Source organism: Paralichthys olivaceus, chromosome 12 (genome assembly GCF_024713975.1).
Source record: "Paralichthys olivaceus isolate ysfri-2021 chromosome 12, ASM2471397v2, whole genome shotgun sequence".
NCBI lineage: Eukaryota > Metazoa > Chordata > Actinopteri > Pleuronectiformes > Paralichthyidae > Paralichthys > Paralichthys olivaceus.
The window spans coordinates 22,372,582-22,392,721 of NC_091104.1; the positions used below are offsets into that span (position 1 = coordinate 22,372,582).

The 20,140-nt window shown below is 42.3% G+C and overlaps 1 protein-coding gene across 1 annotated transcript; it reads left to right on the top strand.

Annotated features, from left to right (window-relative positions):
- Positions 1–3,478: 3,478 nt before the first annotated feature.
- LOC138412403 (periaxin-like) lies at positions 3,479–7,875 on the top strand. Its single transcript, XM_069536208.1, has 2 exons — positions 3,479–3,637; positions 3,950–7,875. Exons 1-2 carry the CDS (start codon positions 3,626–3,628, stop codon positions 7,280–7,282), a joined length of 3,345 nt encoding a protein of 1,114 aa, XP_069392309.1. The 5' UTR covers positions 3,479–3,625; the 3' UTR covers positions 7,283–7,875.
- Positions 7,876–20,140: the final 12,265 nt, after the last annotated feature.

The window sequence follows — 20,140 nt, forward strand, 5'->3', positions numbered from 1 at the left end:
TCAGAATTAGTGCCAACAAATAATATCATTTCTTAGTCTAGAAACTTCCTGCAAGTTTTGAGAAATGTTCAATATTTGGAATTGATAATTTTTCTTATTTGCTCTTCTTGCTTAATTCCTTATACATTTCTGCTTGAGTTCTATTGATTGGTGCCTCAAACTTCTCAAACCTTGCTCTGCATATTTGTTTTTGATAAAATAAAATATGACAGCATGAAAACTTCCTGTTCCCATAATATTTGGTTCACATGATTGCTGAATAAAGCACAATATTTATCTCTGGAGGGCTCCTGGAGAGGAAAACATCAATTTTTAACAGCCGTGGTGAGAGCTCCCTTATTCACACACACACACATATTGAATAAAAGAAGAGACAGAGTAAACAGGCCATGAAACAACTCAGATATTGAATTAGAGACGCAATATGCGAAGAAACAATTGCAGCGTTAAGCTCCATACAATAGTAGACATAATAGGTATATGCGGCTATTTTCTTATTAGATTGAAACGCCTCATTACTTTGAGTACCTACTGTGTACTTTCTGTAGTGTGTGCATGTTCGTGCTGAAACAAACGTATAAAAGAGGATGTTTCACTTTCAATTTTGTCAATTTTTACAATGTCCATTTAAACCATAGTAGTGAGGACAAGGAACCAATTTTCTTTTCTATGTCAATTTTCGTTGTGAAGACATTTGTGCTCTATTTATCTTTAATTTTTGGGTGAGTTTTTATCCCCCAATTTTACTTTTTAGGCTGCATTGTGAAACCATTTTTGCTGGAATTTGTTGGACTTATTGAAGTTAAAGAATTGGTATTAAGGTTTAGTCTATGTAGAGGTTGAGGCAGGCTATATATTTAGTTGTTATGCTTAGGGTTAGAGTTAGCAGTGTAGGTTTAGAAGTTCGCAGTATCACTATGCCAGTGAGGGACTTCACAAATATAGGAAGACAAAGGCGCATGTTAATATAGCATTCATTGTGTGTACCTTGTTTTCTAATGACGGATGCATATCATCCCTTTTACATTTAAACTGCTGCTAAAATGTTATTTTTCCTGCTCTGTTTCTCATACCTCTGTCACACTTTCATTTGCCTTTCCTCTGGTTCTGACTACCCTCCCTCTATTTTATTTCCATTCCTGTTATAACTTCTGTCGTTTATTCTGCTTTTATTGAAAATTAATATGTTTCCTTCCTACTACTACCATCAATCAGTGTAGGGTGTTATTGTACTTTTTAAACCCCATTTCACCATATTTCCATATCCCTCAGGTCTGACATTAATTACTGCCCCAGAAAATGTGCAGCCATTAGACAGACTGAAAGACAGACAGTTATTAAGCCTGGGTAAACATGACATGCCCATTGTGTGTGAAATCATTGTGCAAAAAACACACAGTGTTTAAGTGCAACTGCATGCTAACACCCAGTGGTACTGGGAGCTGAATGAGTTCTGGGTATTTCAACAAGTCTACTGAAAACCTCTAAGCCAAAGTCAGGCAAGATGATTAAGCTGTAGTTTAGCTTTGAAGGAGATAAAGACCATTCACTTTGAACAGGAAGAGGAATTTAAAATAAATGTGTAGCTCCTATTGAACTAAAGAAATGGCTTGCAAAAGTTACAAAATAGAAAAAAAGGGAAACACAAACTGTAATCACTGTAACAGCAAGAAACTATAGCACATGAAACAAATAGCTATATACTACAGTGCAATAAACTAAAGAATAAAACTACAATAAAATGTGTTTGGTGAATTATGTTACTTTGCTTTCTTGTTGTATAAGAAGAAGAATAACACTCCTGATGTATGGTAAATATAATGCCACAGCTAGCACAGTTAGCTTAGCACAAAGGCTGGAGGACAACGTGAACACTGCAAAACAACAAAAGTCCAACATCTTGTGAAATGTGGTCTTATGTATATTTAGGGCCCAAACGAATTTCCCTCTCACTTGAAGAACACAGCAGGAGATTATTCTCGACAATAATGCTCACAACAGGAACATTTCCGGAACATGGGTAGAGCATGCAGGAGGCAGGATATATCTAGAAGGCTAATGTTGTTTTGCGCAAACTTTAACTGTTCAGGGATTTCCAAGCTTATAGGCTATGCTGTCAGTTGCTTTTGAAAAAACAACGGCCTGTTCTTTCTACCTTACATTTAGCATTAACATTGCAGCTAGATGCAGTCTCCCACTGGAATATGTCATGTTTATTGCCAGAGTTGTTTTAAAAAAGTCTGCACCGTAAATCTGTACAACAAATTCATCTTTAATAATGTGATTATTTATGCTTACCTCCTTTGTGTCAAAATATCTTCTTTGAAAAAGTCTATTGCTGACTTCTCAAAGTTTCAATAAACTAGATGCAACTGCAGGCCAAATACAAAATTATATAAACACACCTTAATAGCAAAAGGCAGTACTTATTTATAATATGATTATATGCACATATAACTTGTTGAGGCAGTTTGATGGATAAACATTTAATTAATTCAAACCAATTTAATAACTGATATTATTTTCCAGAAACACAAGTTTATCAACTTGATGGGATCAAGTCTGGCTATTTTTATTTACAATATAACCTGCTAGTATAGCTGAAATTGCTAATCTCAAATCAATATGATTCATCTTGTCATCTTTTGCTGTGAAAGATTTGTGCTGTTGTATAGGCTGTTAGGCAAAGACTTGATATTTAATTTGAAGAAAAGTCAAAATTCACAACTTACAGCATATAATACATGAGAACTGATGTATTGCAAGATAAGGCAAAAAACAGCCTGATCTTGGTTGGTTTCTGTTAAGGAAGTTTTCTAGAAGCTGGTGACAGGTGAACTCAGGCAGCAGCTGATGTCTTATGCAGAAGATTTTAATGTAGACTTGATGCATCAAGGAGACCAGAAGGTGGAAGAGTAACATGAGCAATTTTAAGTCTGAAGATGTCTCCCACAACATCCCCATATACTGTATCTCCCTAACCCTGCGTCACCCATTCTAACAGCACGTCAATGAATTACTGTCAATCTCTATGTTAAATGTAGGTGTTCGCATCTTATTGGATAGTTAAGTCTAAATATGCTTAACTATTAATCACATTGTGTCCTTACGTCTTGTCACTGGTGAAATACTTAAAAGAGTTCAGCTGATATGTGTTGAGTGACAACTGGTCAAAAATGGAAGGAAATCCCTTGGTTTTGAGATATCACATTCAAGAGGCCACTGTGACCTTGCCCTTTGACCACCAAAATCATATTAATTACTCTGTGAGTCCAAGTAAGCAGGTGTGACAAAGAATTCCTGATAAAAACAACAACCTCCAGTGGTAGCCATGTTGTGTAGTAAGAAAAATCGCCATGGAAACGCCCTGTGGCAGCCATGTTGTGTAGTAAAAAAAATCTCCATGGAAACTTTAGATGTCCTTTAATGTTTTGATACTGTGATGTAGTTTACTTTATAGTATTTCCTTTGATCCTGGGGTTAGGGGTTAGGTTAGGGTTAGACTACAAGAGTGACGGCACAGTCTCTGAATCCTTCAACTGAGGAGACAGCAGCTTTCATTTGAGAAGAAAACAAGTCTCATTTACGAAGACAACAGCTTTCCAAATCTTCTTCCTTTGTCAAAATGGACACTGTGGTAAGATTATTTTACCAATTCTCTTGGCCAACCTGCTTTTGACTGCTATTGATTCATGTTTTGTCTGAAGCTCAGCTACACATAATGTTTGTTGATGAAATACATCTATTATACATCAATGTACGCCTTAAATGTGCCACCTACAAATGTAAAGCTTTGCAGCCAATTCATGGTCTATGGACAATTTAAAACCTTAATTTTGTTGATTTTAATTTAAGACTTTTTAAGGAGCCGACAGAACTCTGGTTAAAGTGGGAGTGGAGTTTTACTCAAGAATTCCATGTATGTTTCTATTCTTGTGAACACATGCAGGTCGAGAAGATAATTGATGACCTTACCAAAGCCATAGAAATGACTCAGGCCAAGCTGACTACAAAAGACCAGATGCTTAAGAGCAGTGAGGCCAGATGTACAACTCTGAAGGCAAACATGCACTACGAGACAGTTAAGGCCGATCGATGCTGGAGCAGGGCAGAGGCTCTCGAAAAGGCCAATATTGCTCTGAAGGAGGAGGTGGAATTTTTAAAAAGAGAGAGGAGCTCGCTTCAAGAAACGGTCAAACGCAAGAATGAGCTCATAATATATGCGGTTGAGACAAAAAAAGCTCGCAAAAAAACCCAGGTTGAACTCATGGTCAAGCTAGCATCAAAAGAAGATGAGCTGAAGAGCACTGAGGCCAGGTGTGCAGCTCTGGAGGCAAACCTGGCTGAGGCTCAGAAAACCTGGTGCAGACACCTGGGGGCTCTGGAAAAGGACAATGTGGCTCTGAAGGAGAAGGTGCACCTTTTGAAAAGTGCGCAGAGCCAGCTTGAGATTGTCATAACAAAGATTGAGAAAAGGCAAGCTCAGAGCAAACAGACTGTCCAAAGTGACTCCATGCCTGAGGTTACTTTAAACAAGGAGCTCCAGAGCACAGAGTATGAGCGTGAGGACACAAGCGTGCAGCTCCTCCGGCCGCCTCAGGCCGGAGCAGAGTGCAGCAGTAAGGTGGAGCCTCCTCAGGTGGGAGAGGAGTGCAGCGGTGAGGTCGAGCTGCCTCAGGCCGGACAAGATTACAGCGGTGAGGTGGAGCCGCCTCAGGCCAGGGCAGAGTTCTGCAGTGAGCTGGAGCTACATCAGGCCCGAGAAGATTGCAACAGTGAGGTGGAGCCGCCTCAGTCCGAGGGAGGTTGCAGTTTTGAGGTGAAGCTGCCTCAGGCCAGAGCAAAGTGCAGCAGTGAGGAGGAGCCGCCTCAGGCGGGAGAGGAGTGCAGCGGAGAGGTGGAGCTGCCTCAGGCCGGACAAAATTACAGTGGTGAGGTGGAGCCGCCTCAGGCCAGAGCAGAGTGCTGCAGTGAGCTGGAGCTGCATCAGGCCCGAGAAGATTGCAGCTGTGAGGTGGAGCCGCCTCAGGCCGGAGAACTTTGCAGCAATGAGGTGAAGCAGCCTCAGGCCGGAGCAAAGTACAGCAGTGAGGTGGAGCCACCTCAGACGGGAGAGGGGTGCAGCGGTGAGGTGGAGCTGCCTCAGGTCAGACAAGATTGCAGCGGTGAGGTGGAGCCGCCTCAGGATGGACCAGAGTGCTGCAGTGAGCTGGAGCTGCATCAGGCCCGAGAAGATTGTAACGGTGAGGTGGAGCCGCCTCAGTCCGGAGAAGATTACAGCTGTGAGGAGAAGCTGCCTCAGGCCGGAGCAAAGTGCAGCAGTGAGGTGGAGCCGCCTCAGATTGAGCAAGAGTGCAGGCCGGAGAACAGTGCAACGGTGAGGTGGAGCAGCCTCAGGAAGAAGCAGAGTGCTGTGGTGAGGTGGAGCCGCCTCAGACAGACGCAGAGTGCAGCGTTGAGGTTGAGCCGCCTCAGGCCAAAGCTGAGTGCAGAGGTGAGGTGGAACCACTTCAGACCTGAGAAGAGTGTTGCTTCAGGCCGGAGAAGAGTGCAGCTTCTCCGGCCACCTCAGGCTAGAGAAGAATGCAGCGGTGAGTTGGAGCCGCCTCAGGCAGGACAGGAGTGCAGCGGTGAGGTGGAGCTGCCTCAGGCCGGACAAGAGCGCAGCGGTGAGGTAGAGCCACCTCAGGCCAGAGCAGAGTGCTGCAGTGAGCTGGAGCTGCATCAGGCCCGAGAAGATTGCAACAGTGAGGTGGAGCCGCCTCAGTCCGAGGGAGGTTGCAGCTGTGAGGTGGAGCCGCCTCAGGCCGGAGAACTTTGTAGCAATGAGGTGAAGCTGCCTCAGGCCGGAGCAAAGTACAGCAGTGAGGTGGAGCCACCTCAGGCGGGAGAGCGGTGCAGCGGTGAGGTGGAGCTGCCTCAGGTCAGACAAGATTGCAGCGGTGAGGTGGAGCCGCCTCAGGATGGACCAGAGTGCTGCGGTGAGCTGGAGCTGCATCAGGCCCGAGAAGATTGTAACGGTGAGGTGGAGCCGCCTCAGTCCGGAGAAGATTACAGCTGTGAGGTAAAGCTGCCTCAGGCTGGAGCAAAGTACAGCAGTGAGGTGGAGCCGCCTCAGATTGAGCAAGAGTGCTGGCCGGAGAACAGTGCAACGGTGAGGTGGAGCAGCCTCAGGAAGAAGCAGAGTGCTGTGGTGAGGTGGAGCCGCCTCAGACAGACGCAGGGTGCAGCGTTGAGGTTGAGCCGCCTCAGGCCAAAGCTGAGTGCAGAGGTGAGGTGGAACCACTTCAGGCCTGAGAAGAGTGTTGCTTCAGGCCGGAGAAGAGTGCAGCTTCTCCGGCCGCCTCAGGCTAGAGAAGCATGCAGTGGTGAGTTGGAGCCGCCTCAGGCGGGAGAGAAGTGCAGCAGTGAGGTGGAGCTGCCCCAGGCCGGACAAGAGCGCAGCGGTGAGGTAGAGCCACCTATGATTGAGCAGGAGTGCAGGCTGGAGAAGAGTGCAGCAGGGAGGGGGAGGCACCTCAGGCTGCAGCCGAGTGCAGCGCTGAGGTGGAGCCGCCTCAGGCTGAAGCCGAGTGCAGAGTTGAGGTGGAGCCACCTCAGGCCTAAGCAGCATGCAGCGGTGAGGTGGAGCCACCTCAGGCCTAAGCAGCATGCAGCGGTGAGGTGGAGAGGCCTCAGGCAGAAGCACAGTGCAGCGGTGAGGTGGAGCTGCCTCAGGCTGAAGCAGAGTGCTGCATTGAGGTTGAGCCGCCTCAGGCGAAGGAAGAGTGCAGCGGTGAGGTGGAGCAGCCTTAGGCCGCAGAAGATTGCAGCGGTGAGGTTGAGCCACCTCAGGCAGGAGAAGAGTGCTGCAGAGAGGTGGAGACACCTCAGGCCGGAGAAGAGTGCAGTGGTGAGGTGGAGCCGCCTCAGTCTGAGGGAGGTTGCAGCCGTGAGGTGGAGCCGCCTCAGTCCGAGGGAGGTTGCAGTGGTGAGGTGGAGCTGCCTCAGGCCGAACCAGAGTGCAGCCGTGAGGTGGAGCTGCCTCAGGCCGAACCAGAGTGCAGCCGTGAGGTGGAGCTGCCTCAGGCCGAACCAGAGTGCAGCCGTGAGGTGGAGCTGCCTCAGGCCAAAGCAGAGTGCAGCCGTGAGGTGGAGCTGCCTCAGATTGAGGAAGAGTGCAGCCGTGAGGTGGAGCTGCCTCAGATTGAGGAAGAGTGCAGCTGTGAGGTGGAACTACCTCAGGCTGAAGAAGGGTGCTGTGGTGAGATGGAGCTGCCTCAGACCGAAGCAGAGTGACTGAATGAGATGTCCGACACCGACGAAGATGTCAGGAGAGTTTGTGGTGATAAGAGCTCACACCAGTATTGTTTAAAAAAAATGTGTGTGTATATCAAGTGATCTCCACCACGGAGTTTATATGTCGCTTTCTGCCTCTGTCTGCTGCACCCGGCTGCTCCACCTTTGGCTTCAACAATGCAGAAGATATGATTTTGTGTCTGTGAAGAGAACCTCCCACTGTGTTGTACTTGTTTGAAAGGCAAACTGCATGTAAACTCTGGACCCAATTCTCTGGCCTTTACCCACAGGTCATGTCTGAAAATGGCTCTAGATTTGACCAATGATTTCAGTGATGAACTCGCCTCAGTGAGTTCACAATGTAGTTGTGTAGCGTAGCTTTTGTCTAAATTGCGTGACAACTGGGCGAAAATTGAAGGAAATGTAATGTGTATTTTTGGAAGTGTTCTGTCTATTAGAGTGAAAGAAGACATGGAAGCAAAATCTCAAAATTGGCCAGTACACGAAAAACCAATGTTTTTTTCTGTTGTGTCCTGCCTTAGACAGTAACATCATTTTTATTGTATGCTCCTCATCTAATAAATATGAATTCTACTAGTTTGTTTTTTGCTGATTATCTGAATTAATACATGATACATACAGCCGTCCCTCAAATGTTAGAGGAGGGAATTGCAGTTACTGAAACTAAGTCCTTATCATCATCAGTTACTCTGTGTGTGTGTGTGTGTGTGTGTGTTATTCTTACTAAACACTAGAAAGTAATAGTATAGAAAACATGCATGTTGAATTAAAAATAATTCATCCTCCAAGATGCTTGTAGCTGCTGCCCCTTCAGGATGTGTTCTGTTTAGGTCAAGAGCCTGAATCCATCTTTTATATACAGTCTATTTAAACAATAATTTAATTGGTTTCCAGCAAGCATCTTTATTTTAAAATGCTGAAAATGTTCATTGATGAACTTTGATATATTGTGGAAAAGTGGAACAATAACAACAAGTCTTGTCCAGACTGAGCTGGAAACGGTGGTTTGCCACTTGCTGTTTGAAATCAACTGGACAGTTGTGTAGTGAGTACAGCAGAGGGGTTTGCTCTGCAGGCATCTGAAGGATAGGCTGAGAAAGTCTTTAAACATGCCCCATAACTAACCACTGCTAAAGTCTTAACGCAGTGCGCATCACAAACTTTTTCTGGCATCGCCCCTTCTGAGGTCGAATAAAGTTCAACACCCCACCCACATAAGTTTTATCAATTGCTACCAATAATTAGGGAAATAAAAAAATAAAAAACAGGGTTCTATGCCTGCCCCAAGATTGAGAACAACGGCCCTACGGAGACACAGATTCTCATAACTGACACCAAGAAGTCACATTAATTGAGACCATAAATTATTCTTTACTGACCAAGCATTTCCAGAAACACGTCAGCACTTTTCCAAGGGATCTGCATAGAAGAGATTTTTGGTGCCAGCATCTTGCTGATGAAAGTTAGCCACTGTGCAAATAAATTTTTTTGAGTTGAATCATTTCTGAATAAAGCCCCAATCACAAAACATTTGTGGGTTTGAAAACTATTTACTGTGAGAATACCTCACAGTCTGACTGTATTTGTATTGCCATTAAATGGACATATGGACACAAACACCTCAGTCATTTATATAACATGTGATAAAAGCTTATAAGAAGAAACAGCTTCATCTTATTGTCACAGAGGCAGCGTACCTTTAGGACACGGTGCCACTTTTTATTGCTTAATGTGACAGTTGGAGGAAATTAACCTGGAAAGTGAGTCGGATGGTCCTGATGGTGGAGTTGGCCGCATGCCTTCTGTAATCCATACAGCTCTGACATGCTGCTTCGTCCCTGACAGCCCAGACTGTGCAAACACTTCAAACAGTCCAAGCAGGCCGACTGACCCAAACACAACAAGACACACATCCAGGGACTGATGAGAGGCCGCCTTCGGACAACAGATGGTCTGGCAGTCTTAGCACATTAAAAGCAGGGACTGTGCATTCACTCAGAATGTGTTCATGTGGAAGTTGGAATGTGGAATAAAGGCTGTAAACAAAATGTGCTGCGTTTATGTTTTTCCAATATTTGCATGACAACAATGAGTTCCAAAAAAGGATCAGGTGTGACGGGAATATCAATCATTTAAAATGTGTGCACATTAATCATAAAAGCGTGTGTATTGGCTATAAAGTCTGGTGTAAGGTGTTTTTGAGAGGTTGACACACAGGATGTAACAGACTTAAAGCCCCTACAATGAGTTTTTAACTGGTTATGAAATGGTGTTTTCATTTTAATATTGCTGCCTCTCTTTGACAGAAAATGAGACAATCTAGGAGAAATTTGGCTTCTTTATAAACTATTCTCAATGTTTGTGGTTGAGTCAGATTACCCACGAGGTCAGACACAACAATTTCTTCTTCTTGCTCGATGGTGATTGGCACCTACTGCACCTGAATTTATGACAGTCATTTTCAAAACTTCCCCCAGAAATCCTACGTACACCAGATTGTTTACAGACACTTAATCTTCGACCTACACCTCCTCACTTTAAGTTGCAGACCCTTCTCTCTTCCATGGGAATTTACAATTACAACAATAATGGCAGAACACATTTCCCCACAAGGCTCAGTTAGTGCTTGATCATCGTAGCAACGACGTGATCATCATAGCAAGGGACTTCAATGATGCAGATCTCAAACTGGTCAAATGCCCAAACATCATAAAAACTTAAGATTCCCAAACAGAGGAAATAAATGTTATAATAAACATTATGTAAAGTTATGTTAATTTCCGGGATGATGTCAGCAAGTCATGTACCAAAATTGTTGCCAGTTTTCCGCGTTGTTTTGATTTTGAGATTGCGTTCATTTTATTTAACTGATTATTCAGACACCACATGAAGTCATGGATAGTGTAGCTGCCTGATTTCACAAACAGGAGGAATCTGTGGGATATAAAAATATTCATCCAAGGAAACAAAATCGAAAAAATACAGTATCTGCTTCCTGCTGGGCTCAATAACAAGACTATATTTTTTGAGTAGGCCCACGCTTCTGTGTTCTGTCGAGACGTAGCAGAAGCTCACCGACTGAATGCACAGCCAGGCATATCTGAGGCGCAGATAGCTATAACGCGTTCCCACAACTCATAATTCCTGTCAACTCTGTTTTACCACCCACTTTGTTCTAAAATAGGAACAAAACCAGAAAGAAAAGAACAGGCTGACCTACTTTTTTTCCCCAGAAACACTTTTTACAGTGTTACTATCTGAATAAATTAAAGGGAATATAAAGGCAGGCGCATTCCAGCACTCTTAAAAAACAGCACATTAACTAGACGAGATCCATGTGAATGTGAGCATGAATGTGTACTGTTCAATGCAAAAGTGGCCAAAATTATTTTTATCATTCCAATTAAAGAAGTTAAAAACACATATTTCTTTGAAATAGGTTTAAAGTGATACAAATAATTGGCATTGACTTTTTTTTTCCTTTTTTATAACGAGCAGATATGTTACTTTGATTTTTGATGTTACATTTTATTTCAGATAAGAAAAAAACTTAAATGACATGAACAAAAATATTGGGACTCATTTACTCCAATCAAGCTCTTTATGATATATCTACATTGTCAGCTGGCAGCCTTTGAATTACACAGTGGCCTTCAAGGGAGCCCTATTTTTTACACACACACACACTTGCAGGGTATTTGTGAAAATGTTTGTGTGTCTCTCCATGCCGTCTCTTTTCTGTCCACGAAAAGGAAGAAGGCTACCATCCATCTATCTGTGCGACCCACACACCATGAAGAAATAACTGCAGACGCACTACTTATACAAAAGTTGTAGAGATGACGTAACATGAGCTGATTTCAGAAAAGCACTGACCTCCAGATATTCCCCTCACTTACTCGGGGGTTGCTCAGTCAGTTGCTGCAGACATTCTCCGGAGTTTCTCCTTCCAGCCCCCTAGTAAAAACTCTGGATAATGTTCGAATGAGCCAATTCATCGTGAGCTTCTGGGCATGTTGATGAAGTTTCTAAAACAGAAGATGCCCACGAAGATGTCATACAGGGATGACCACAGAAGGAGCAGACACAATATAGTATTAATTAGTAGAGAAAAAAAACACATTGACATATATTTTCTACTATTATTATTTCAGGAACCTCATAGTACAAAAGAAATCTAAAAGTCTTTAATCTCACACACACAAAAAACCCTCAGACTTCTGGGGTCCCCTGAATATCTCAAAGGCTTTCAATGGAGCCGAGCTTCCCTTAGCTCCCAAGTAATTGAACCATGTCAGCTGGAAGTTTATCCCTCTCTTCTTGAACAAACTCTCGGGTTTGATGGATGACGTCTTTTTACGAGTTTCAGCTCTTTTCACAGATGTTTAATTGGATTGAGATCAGGACTCGCAGCAGGACTCTTTTGAGCTGTCCAGTGTTTCCTTCTCATCCATTCTCCTCTGCTTTTAGATGTATGCTTTGAATCTATGCAGGGCTACTCCAACAGGGGATTTATCCAAGGCTCCCTGTGTCTGAAACAGCAACAGCACAACAGAACTAAGCCCTCTTCTTGTTTCACAGCAGGGATCTATCTTTTGCAAACATGGATCTGATACGACTTTACCAATAAGCTCTCATTTTGTTTCATCCTTCGTCAGGACCGTTTCCCAGAAGCTCTGTTGCTCTGTCAAAGTGCACTCAAACAATCTCCAGTCAGGCTTTTTATATTTCTTTTCTAAAATGTGGTCTCCAAAGGCCTATTTTTACTAAAGTAATATGTGTATAGAGCGATAGAAAAATGATACACCAATCATGGAGTTTTCCTAGGCTCTCCTCCATAAAAAAAGTGCTTTTGATGGTTGCACATAAATGTATGTGGTAAAGTTTTCCATTGTTTTGGTAAAAATCAGTTATTATATAGTGAACTCCTTCATTCTTTCTCGGGGCAGTCCTGGTTCTCAGCTCCTTCACCTTCACTTTAATTCAGCTGCTGAATCTTTTCTGATTCTGCTCATCCTTTGCTACCAGATTCATAAAAGTCTACAACAGGGCACTTGTGGTAGGAGGATGAAAAGTTTCTTCTGACCTTTAATCAAGTACACTGCATCTCATTATGTGGGTGTTGAGTCAGGGTGTGATCCACTGAGGACGTGTTGTAACTTTAATCAGCATTATTCATACAGATACATATACCATGATTCATGAAGTACAAACAAGTGCCAAGTCCCAACTACTCATTCCATTAATCCTCAGATCATTGACAGACTGATCATCTCCGGGAGTTTGCTACCTCAAGAACAGAAGGTAACTCGCACAGCTCTAACGCTGACAAGAGGTACCACTCTGTCTGACATTGTGGGGACCAAAGACTAGAGTAAATAGTTACTGAGAACGTTTTTATAATACACTGTGGGGAACACTACCTTTGGCTTCATTGTGTGCAATTTTTTTGGTTTGCCGTTTACTTGCTGGTGTCTTAGGTATGTGCGGGTGGTTATGGGGTTTGTCTCAGAATAATCTGTTTTGTTGTGTTTTTGGCTGCTATTTTAAATCTCTATTTGTCTGACTCCTCAGATCCTATGGCAGCGAATTCAGTTCATTATATACACAAACAACACATTTCCACACAGTCAGAGAAATAAACAGTGGGTGTCTCATATAGCTCATTTATTAAAATGTTAGTGCACCACAGATGGGCTCTGGTTCAGAAAGAGTTCAGGCAACTTTGCACGTACTCAACATAGGAACTGAGAGCGTTGGAGCAGACAACACAAAGGGGTCTCTCTGCTCTCCGTCAAGTTTGGTAATTACTGAGACAAGACTTGGTTTGCAAGAGTTGTTTTCCCGTATTGCTCTGTGCACAGCTGGAAAAAAGAAAACTGTACTCATTAAACTGTGACAAAATGTGAGTCAACTCGGGACTTCTCACTAAAGTTTGTTTTCAGCGAGTGTAAAGTTGTTTAAAACTAATTTAAATCCTTACAGCATAATATTTAGGTAATTTACAGGTTCATACTGTTAATTTCAGGGTCCACTACAACATGATTACATGCTGTAGTATTCAAAATATTAAATTATTATATGTCTCATACAGTACACTGTTGCAGCCAGAATGCCCCCCCCCCCTCCACACACACACACACACACACACACACACACACACCACTTTCTGCTCTGATAGGTCAGTTGGCCCACCATCAAGAAGTGCAGCCATAGTAACGATGGCGTTGCTTCAACAACACATGAATTAACACCTTAACAAACAAGTGGTGAGGTTTTATTTGTTGCTCTCATATTTCATATCCAGCATAATATGATAGTAGAATTATTTATTTATTGCAAAACATAATTTGCAAATACATAAACGATATGTTGAGGACACATTTTATCCAAGCAAAACATAATTTCGATTTGAGCACAAAAAAATCTCTTGAATGAACAATAATTGTATTTGCATGTGCTCTCACACGGTTTCATACATTTACACTCACATAAACTATTTGCTCTGTCTCTCTCTCCCTAAACAGTCCAATTAGTTGATGTTGTGTATTTGTGAGCTCACTCAAAAAATGAATCTTGAAAGTCTTCGGCTTTTGTTGGAGTTAAATTTAAATATTTCCGCCCAGAAACATCAGCTAAATGGTACAGAAACCTTTATGTTGTGACCAGCTATGCGCACTGGGTCAGTGTAAACAGAAGGCAGATAGTATTTTCTGTTACTAAGCACCTAACTGCAGAGGAAACAATGAATGAAGAACAGAGATGTTGAAAAGTAAGAGCCGTTTTCACATGAGTGTCAGAGAAGATCCACACAGTTGGGTCCAGACTCTGCCCAGAGTTTGTTTTTAACATTTAAACAACACAGCAGGACATTCTCTGCTCGGACACGGCAGCAACAACAACAATACAGGTGCGACTGAGCCGGGCTGCTCACTCACTCACGAAGACAGTGTGGAATGATAAATCTGATAACATGAGCGCTAAAATGACAAGCAAGACGTTCCTTGTCCCACACATTTACCACTGGTTGAGGTTCAGTTGAGGAAGTGACATACTGGTGAAAGTGGCGACTGGCAAATTATTGTAGCCCCGGATGCCCAAGCCAGGCAAAGCCCATCATGTGAACGCCCAGCTAACGTCCTCCAACCTGCTGAAGTTTCACTATGAATCAAACATATTTTCTCTCTTCATGTTGATTTGTCTGTCATCATCACGTCAATATCAACACTGATCACCACATAATGATCGATACTTTCATTAAATCTGTAAAATCTTTATTCACAGCACAGCTGGGCGAGAATCATTTAGAATCTCCTGACTCCTGTCTCTTTACCTCACTCACTCATGCCAACACACACACACATACAGACACACACACATCACAGACACAGTGAAACCCCTCTGTACTCAGACTGGGTGTTGATAGGGTAAAGGTTAGGGTTGCATGTTAATATCAGGTGTGTATAGGGCCTGTGACATACTCTAAAGGAAATGGCAATCTCTGAATGGATGGATTAAAGCTGGAGTTTCCTCACCATAATTTGCTGTCAGACAGTTTCAGGAAGTGTGGTCTAGCACACAAAACAGTTCAGAGTTACACTCACTACATATTTCAGCAAGCATGAAGTAACTGACCCCCTGTGCATAGGAAAATGATGGAGGCATATAAGAACCTATGCTCCAAAGAGAGGACTGCAGCAGGAAGCTAAACGTCTCTACAGTGTTAGCTTTGTGCTTTTACTGACGCCTTTCTTCAGACATAATGGTATACAGTGGACGTGTTGTGACTGGCATTTCAATCTGTCACACAGCAGGTCTCCTTTATTTTTTATTGTCTTTCAAAGTTGTTTTTATTGAATTTCTTTCAAAGTTACTTACTTATTGAATTTCAGTCTCCTTTATTTAATAAAATTTTCATGGATTTCTTCAAATTATTCTGATTTACTCTATTGTAGCAAAGCAACAGGAAAGTTCTAAATCAGTAATGTTTCACTCATCTTTCTTGATATTGATATCTGTCACATATTTCCGCACTACGGGGAATTCGACACGGGAGGACTTTGCCGAGTCTCTGGGCCTCAATGGTGAGCATGAAAGGCAAAGGTGAAGCATTGACGTCACAGTCGACGTTTAGTCCATTAAGTATAAACACAGCTTAAAGGCCTGGTCACACATGCATGCATCGAAAGCGAACATCATTGGTCTAAGTTCACCAAAATTTAACTCAACGCAAAGCAGGAAACAAAGGTTCACCACTGATACATTTGCATTGGCCTTGAGTCTGCACATTGGCTGTACAGACAATCGATCATTTTCAGGTTCTATTATTCACCCCCCCCCCCAAAAAAAAAACAACTAATTATAAGTAGCTTCTGAGGATTAATTTATTCTATCAATGTCTGTATACATATGTATATTTAATAGCATTTCATTACTAACCTGAAATTAATCATCTGAAGCAATATTGTACAGGCAGATGAGTAACATGATGTTTGCATAACCTGAACATTGTGCAGAAGTGAAGTAGAGGTAAAACAGCATACCATTAAAGCATCACAGCCTTTTTTATATTAAATCGGTCAGTCCAAATCCTTAAAACGCTATTTTTCTAAATCTCAGTTGCTGCTCTATGCCTTTTGCAGGTCCAAGGTCACCCGACCGCTACCCACAATCCTGCACAGCTCTGTTTATTCATAATCTAACAGAAGATTGGTCACCTTCCTTCTCTGCCAGGTCATTAATGTTGCTTCATAGCCTTTGCAGTCCTGCCATTTTCTGCCCTTACCGTGTCTTTGCAATTCAATTTTAACAAGTTTATGCATCACTTAATTCAAAGCTCTATGTAGCAAAGGAAACTTAGACGAGTTTAAATGCTTTGAAATATCAGTGGAGCAAAATCATCTTGGTCAGATTTAATGCCACTTTGCCATCATCTCCAACAGTTAAGTGTCTCGCCTTTTTCTCCCAGTAAACAGTTTTTACTGCAGAGATGTTTTGGGGAAACAATCTGTAGTCAGGCACAAAAATTGGTCAAATTGCAACAACCAAAGCAAAAAAGCAACACCTACTCTCTGAAGCAGAATGAATAGAAATAACAGTCAATGTTTACAGATTGGGTGAGAACTGCATTAGAACTGCATTGGGCAAATTCCACATATAAAAAAATGGATGTTGTACTTTACGTTTGATTCCCTAGATTACTCACAGGTTTGCACAGCTATTCTTATTAGGACACTGCATTGACGTCCCTTCATTGTGGACAGCCTAACCTTAACCATGCCTAAACCATGCATAATTTGATTTTTTTTCTGAATCCCACAACTAACTTTAGAGGCTGACTTTTTTCTTTGTTGTGCTTCAAAAGTACTTTCTTCCCATATACAAAACAGCTTTGCAAAAATTTGCACGTCTTCCAAGCCATATGCTGATACCTCTTTTGTGGGACGTTGTGGCACAGATAATGATACATATGAAAAAGCACGATTCTTCCTTGTGAGCATTGATTGCAAACAAACTTCAATTGTTCTTCTTTGACAAGAACACCGACCCGGAGCTGGTCCTGAGTGGCCGATGCAACATACAGTGGGAGCAGTCAGGTCATGGCAGACAATCGTGCATAAATCATGAGATTTGGTTTTCCATCTCAGATCGTTAAGTCATAGACTATAGTGTGTGGTGGAATTTAACAAGATTTCTAAAGTCGCACAGCGTGTGCCCGGGTTAACCAGGATCTCAGAAAGGATCTTTGGTTCCCATGAGTTCTACTGGTCCTGACAAGCTCAGATATTATGCTGAAAAACATCCTCAACACACACACAAACAGTACAGTAATGTCATACACACAGAGAGTATAAAGGTCACGGACTGAAGCATACACCGTACAAGTCTAAGTCATTATGACAGAGCACACTCACACCTGTGCAGGTCAGTTTCTGGAGAACATACTGTCGCGAGGTAGAAAAGGTGATGACACACACACACACACACACACACTGAGTAAATGCACACAAAGACTATCATCCACCCACACAACAAGTGAGTGCAGCGACAGCGAACAAGATGAGACACAGAGTGGGTTCAATAACTCAAGCATACTTACTGGAAGATGGCAGGTTAGCATGCAAATGTTGCAGTGCCACATTACCCATGATTAGAATTCCTAAGTAGTTATAGCAACCACAGTCACACATGTGCACACGCATCATGCAGCAAATGTCCACTTCCTCATGAAATCCCAGGTGGAAAATTCTTCTGAGAGGTGTTTACGTCATTTCAGGGCAGATGATATACTGTATGCTCATGGGACGAGCTTAGCATAAGCGATGATAGCGTGCAAAAGAGATGCGCACCTCGTGTGAATAAAGTTCCAGTTCAATGGAAGACTCATAACTCTCACATACACACACACACACACACACACACACACACACACACACAACTGAGTTTTCAAGCTGTGAGTCCGCCAAAGTCAAGCCACTGCGCAGCATTTATTCTTTCCACAGTTAGGCTGGATTCTGTTGCAATCCAGTGTAATGTGGAGAAATAAAGGCCTTCAGCTGCTGTACATGAGTCACGGTAACGTGCTGTAGCAAAATGATCACAAAACTGTCCCCCGATACGTGTTAAGGCTTGTTTTAATAAAACTGGGCAATATGTCGCTGGTTTTTACCCAGTTTTAAAACACTATAAACAGCCATTAGTCCTTGAGAGATGGTTGTTCAAACTAAAGTTAGAAAAAAGTATACATTCAGTGTATTTCCAGCTAAATCTGCACTGCTCCTTCATTTTAAGTGGGCAGAGGACATGCAGTGCTGAACTGCATTGTGGTCCCGTTGCTTCAAGAGCACGTGCCAATCAAATTACATTTAAACAAATTCTCAAGTGAAGGCGTTTGAAACCTGGAGAGAGAAGGCAGAGGTTTATTAGAGTTTATTACCTCTGACATTACCTAGTTAGCAGAATTATGCCAAAATCAGGGAACCCATTTCCATGAAAATCTGTGGCAGGGTGGGACATGGCACAAGGAAGAGCCCATTCAATTTCAGAAGGGATCTGATTAAGTGTTCAGATCTAGGTCTTTCATTTCACTGTCTGAGTTTCCCACAAATGTAATGTAATCTATGGTGGTAGGGGGGTTGCACATGTACGTGCATGAATTACGCTTTCACGCAAAATGGATTCTGTGTGACAGGTACACAGACAAAAGAGTGAAAGACAAGTTCTTGCTTGAGAGAGGAAACTGCATTGCATGCTACTCGCGGATACACATAACTGCAACTGAAACAATGAGGACTCATTCTGGATGGTAAAAACTTTTTGGACAATATTGGAAGCACGTGATAGTGTGATGGTATGAGCAAGCCCACAGCAAATATCAGTGCTCAGCTATGCAATGCAATAATGAAGCAAAGCACCATATAAGAGATCTCTTATGCTATTGTGAGCAGTGTAAACATGGTTTTTGATTCATTATGAAACTGTAGCCTGACAAATTGGACTATGGCTGGCTGCGAAGATAATTGATGGGAAACTTACTTTACGTTACTTATCTCACGTGGTAATTAGCCCTCGGAGGAAACATGCTCCCTCAGAGGGCCCTTCTAGTTTCCAATGTACTTCCCTTTAGCATCACATGGACAGCATTATCACTAAAGCTGGCTATGTTGTGTCCCAGGAAAATGTGATTGGTAATTTTTGTAACCAAACATCAGCCACACCATGAGTGCTCAGTAACTGCAAAACACCATCAACAAACTAATGTACAGTATTTTGCATTACACATATAAAACCTAATAAATAATTATTTCTAATACACCGGTCTGATCTGCAGTTCTTACAGTATCTGTTTTACACAGCAGCTTTATATTGTATGGAAAGCTTCACCTCCAGTTCCTAAAACCCCTGTAAACCTATGAGGGTTGCAGGACACATATGTTAAAGGTACAGTTTGTAGAATTTTGTGATATCTAGTGTTGAAATTGCATGTTGCAGCTGAACACCCCTCACCTCAGCCTCTCCTTCCAAACATGAAAAAAAACTGTGGCAGCCTTTAATTGTCATAAAAACTCAAAAGGTGTTTAGTTTGTCCAGTCTGGACTAATGTAAAAAACATGGCGGCCTCCGTAGAGAGGGTCCCCTCTATGTAAATGTAAAGTATTTAAATATAAAGGACCTTTTCTGGGGTAAAACAACTACAATACATAAAATTTAGATGAAACGAACTAGTGAAAACATCATGAGAATTATTCTATGTTAAATATCACACTGGACCTTTAAGGAATCTGCAGCCTGAGGTATAGCGTCATCATACAAGGCTGTTTTACCTTTGTTAAATCAAAAGCAGATGACAACATGCTGCTGCAAAGGAAACCCCATACAACAATACAGGCATCAGACAGCTCCATTACTATTCTGTTGTGTTGTTTAAGTGGGAGGTTACAGCAGCTCATCAATCCTGTGTGTCACTTCCTCCTTTCCAATTTTCTGTTAGCAAAGGTAGCATGTGATGTTTTATTCCTGCGTTGCTGTGTGAATGCTGTAGTGTCAGATTTTACGGTTGGATTGAAACATTTAGGACATGAGATACAGAGGAAATAAAACTGAAACCATTTTGGATTTATGTGGTTATATAAATGGCCTCATCAACATTTCTTTTTTATTTCAATAATCATTGTTCAAGGTAAATAAAAGCCCAAGCCATCTGCTCCAGATTTGAGGTGCCGTGTATTCAGGATGTGTCACTCAGCACCATCCAGACAGCAATATGATTTCCAATATGATTTCCTCTCCATTTCTTAATGCGTCACTGTGAGTGGCTCAGCTGCAAAGTGATGAGGCCGAT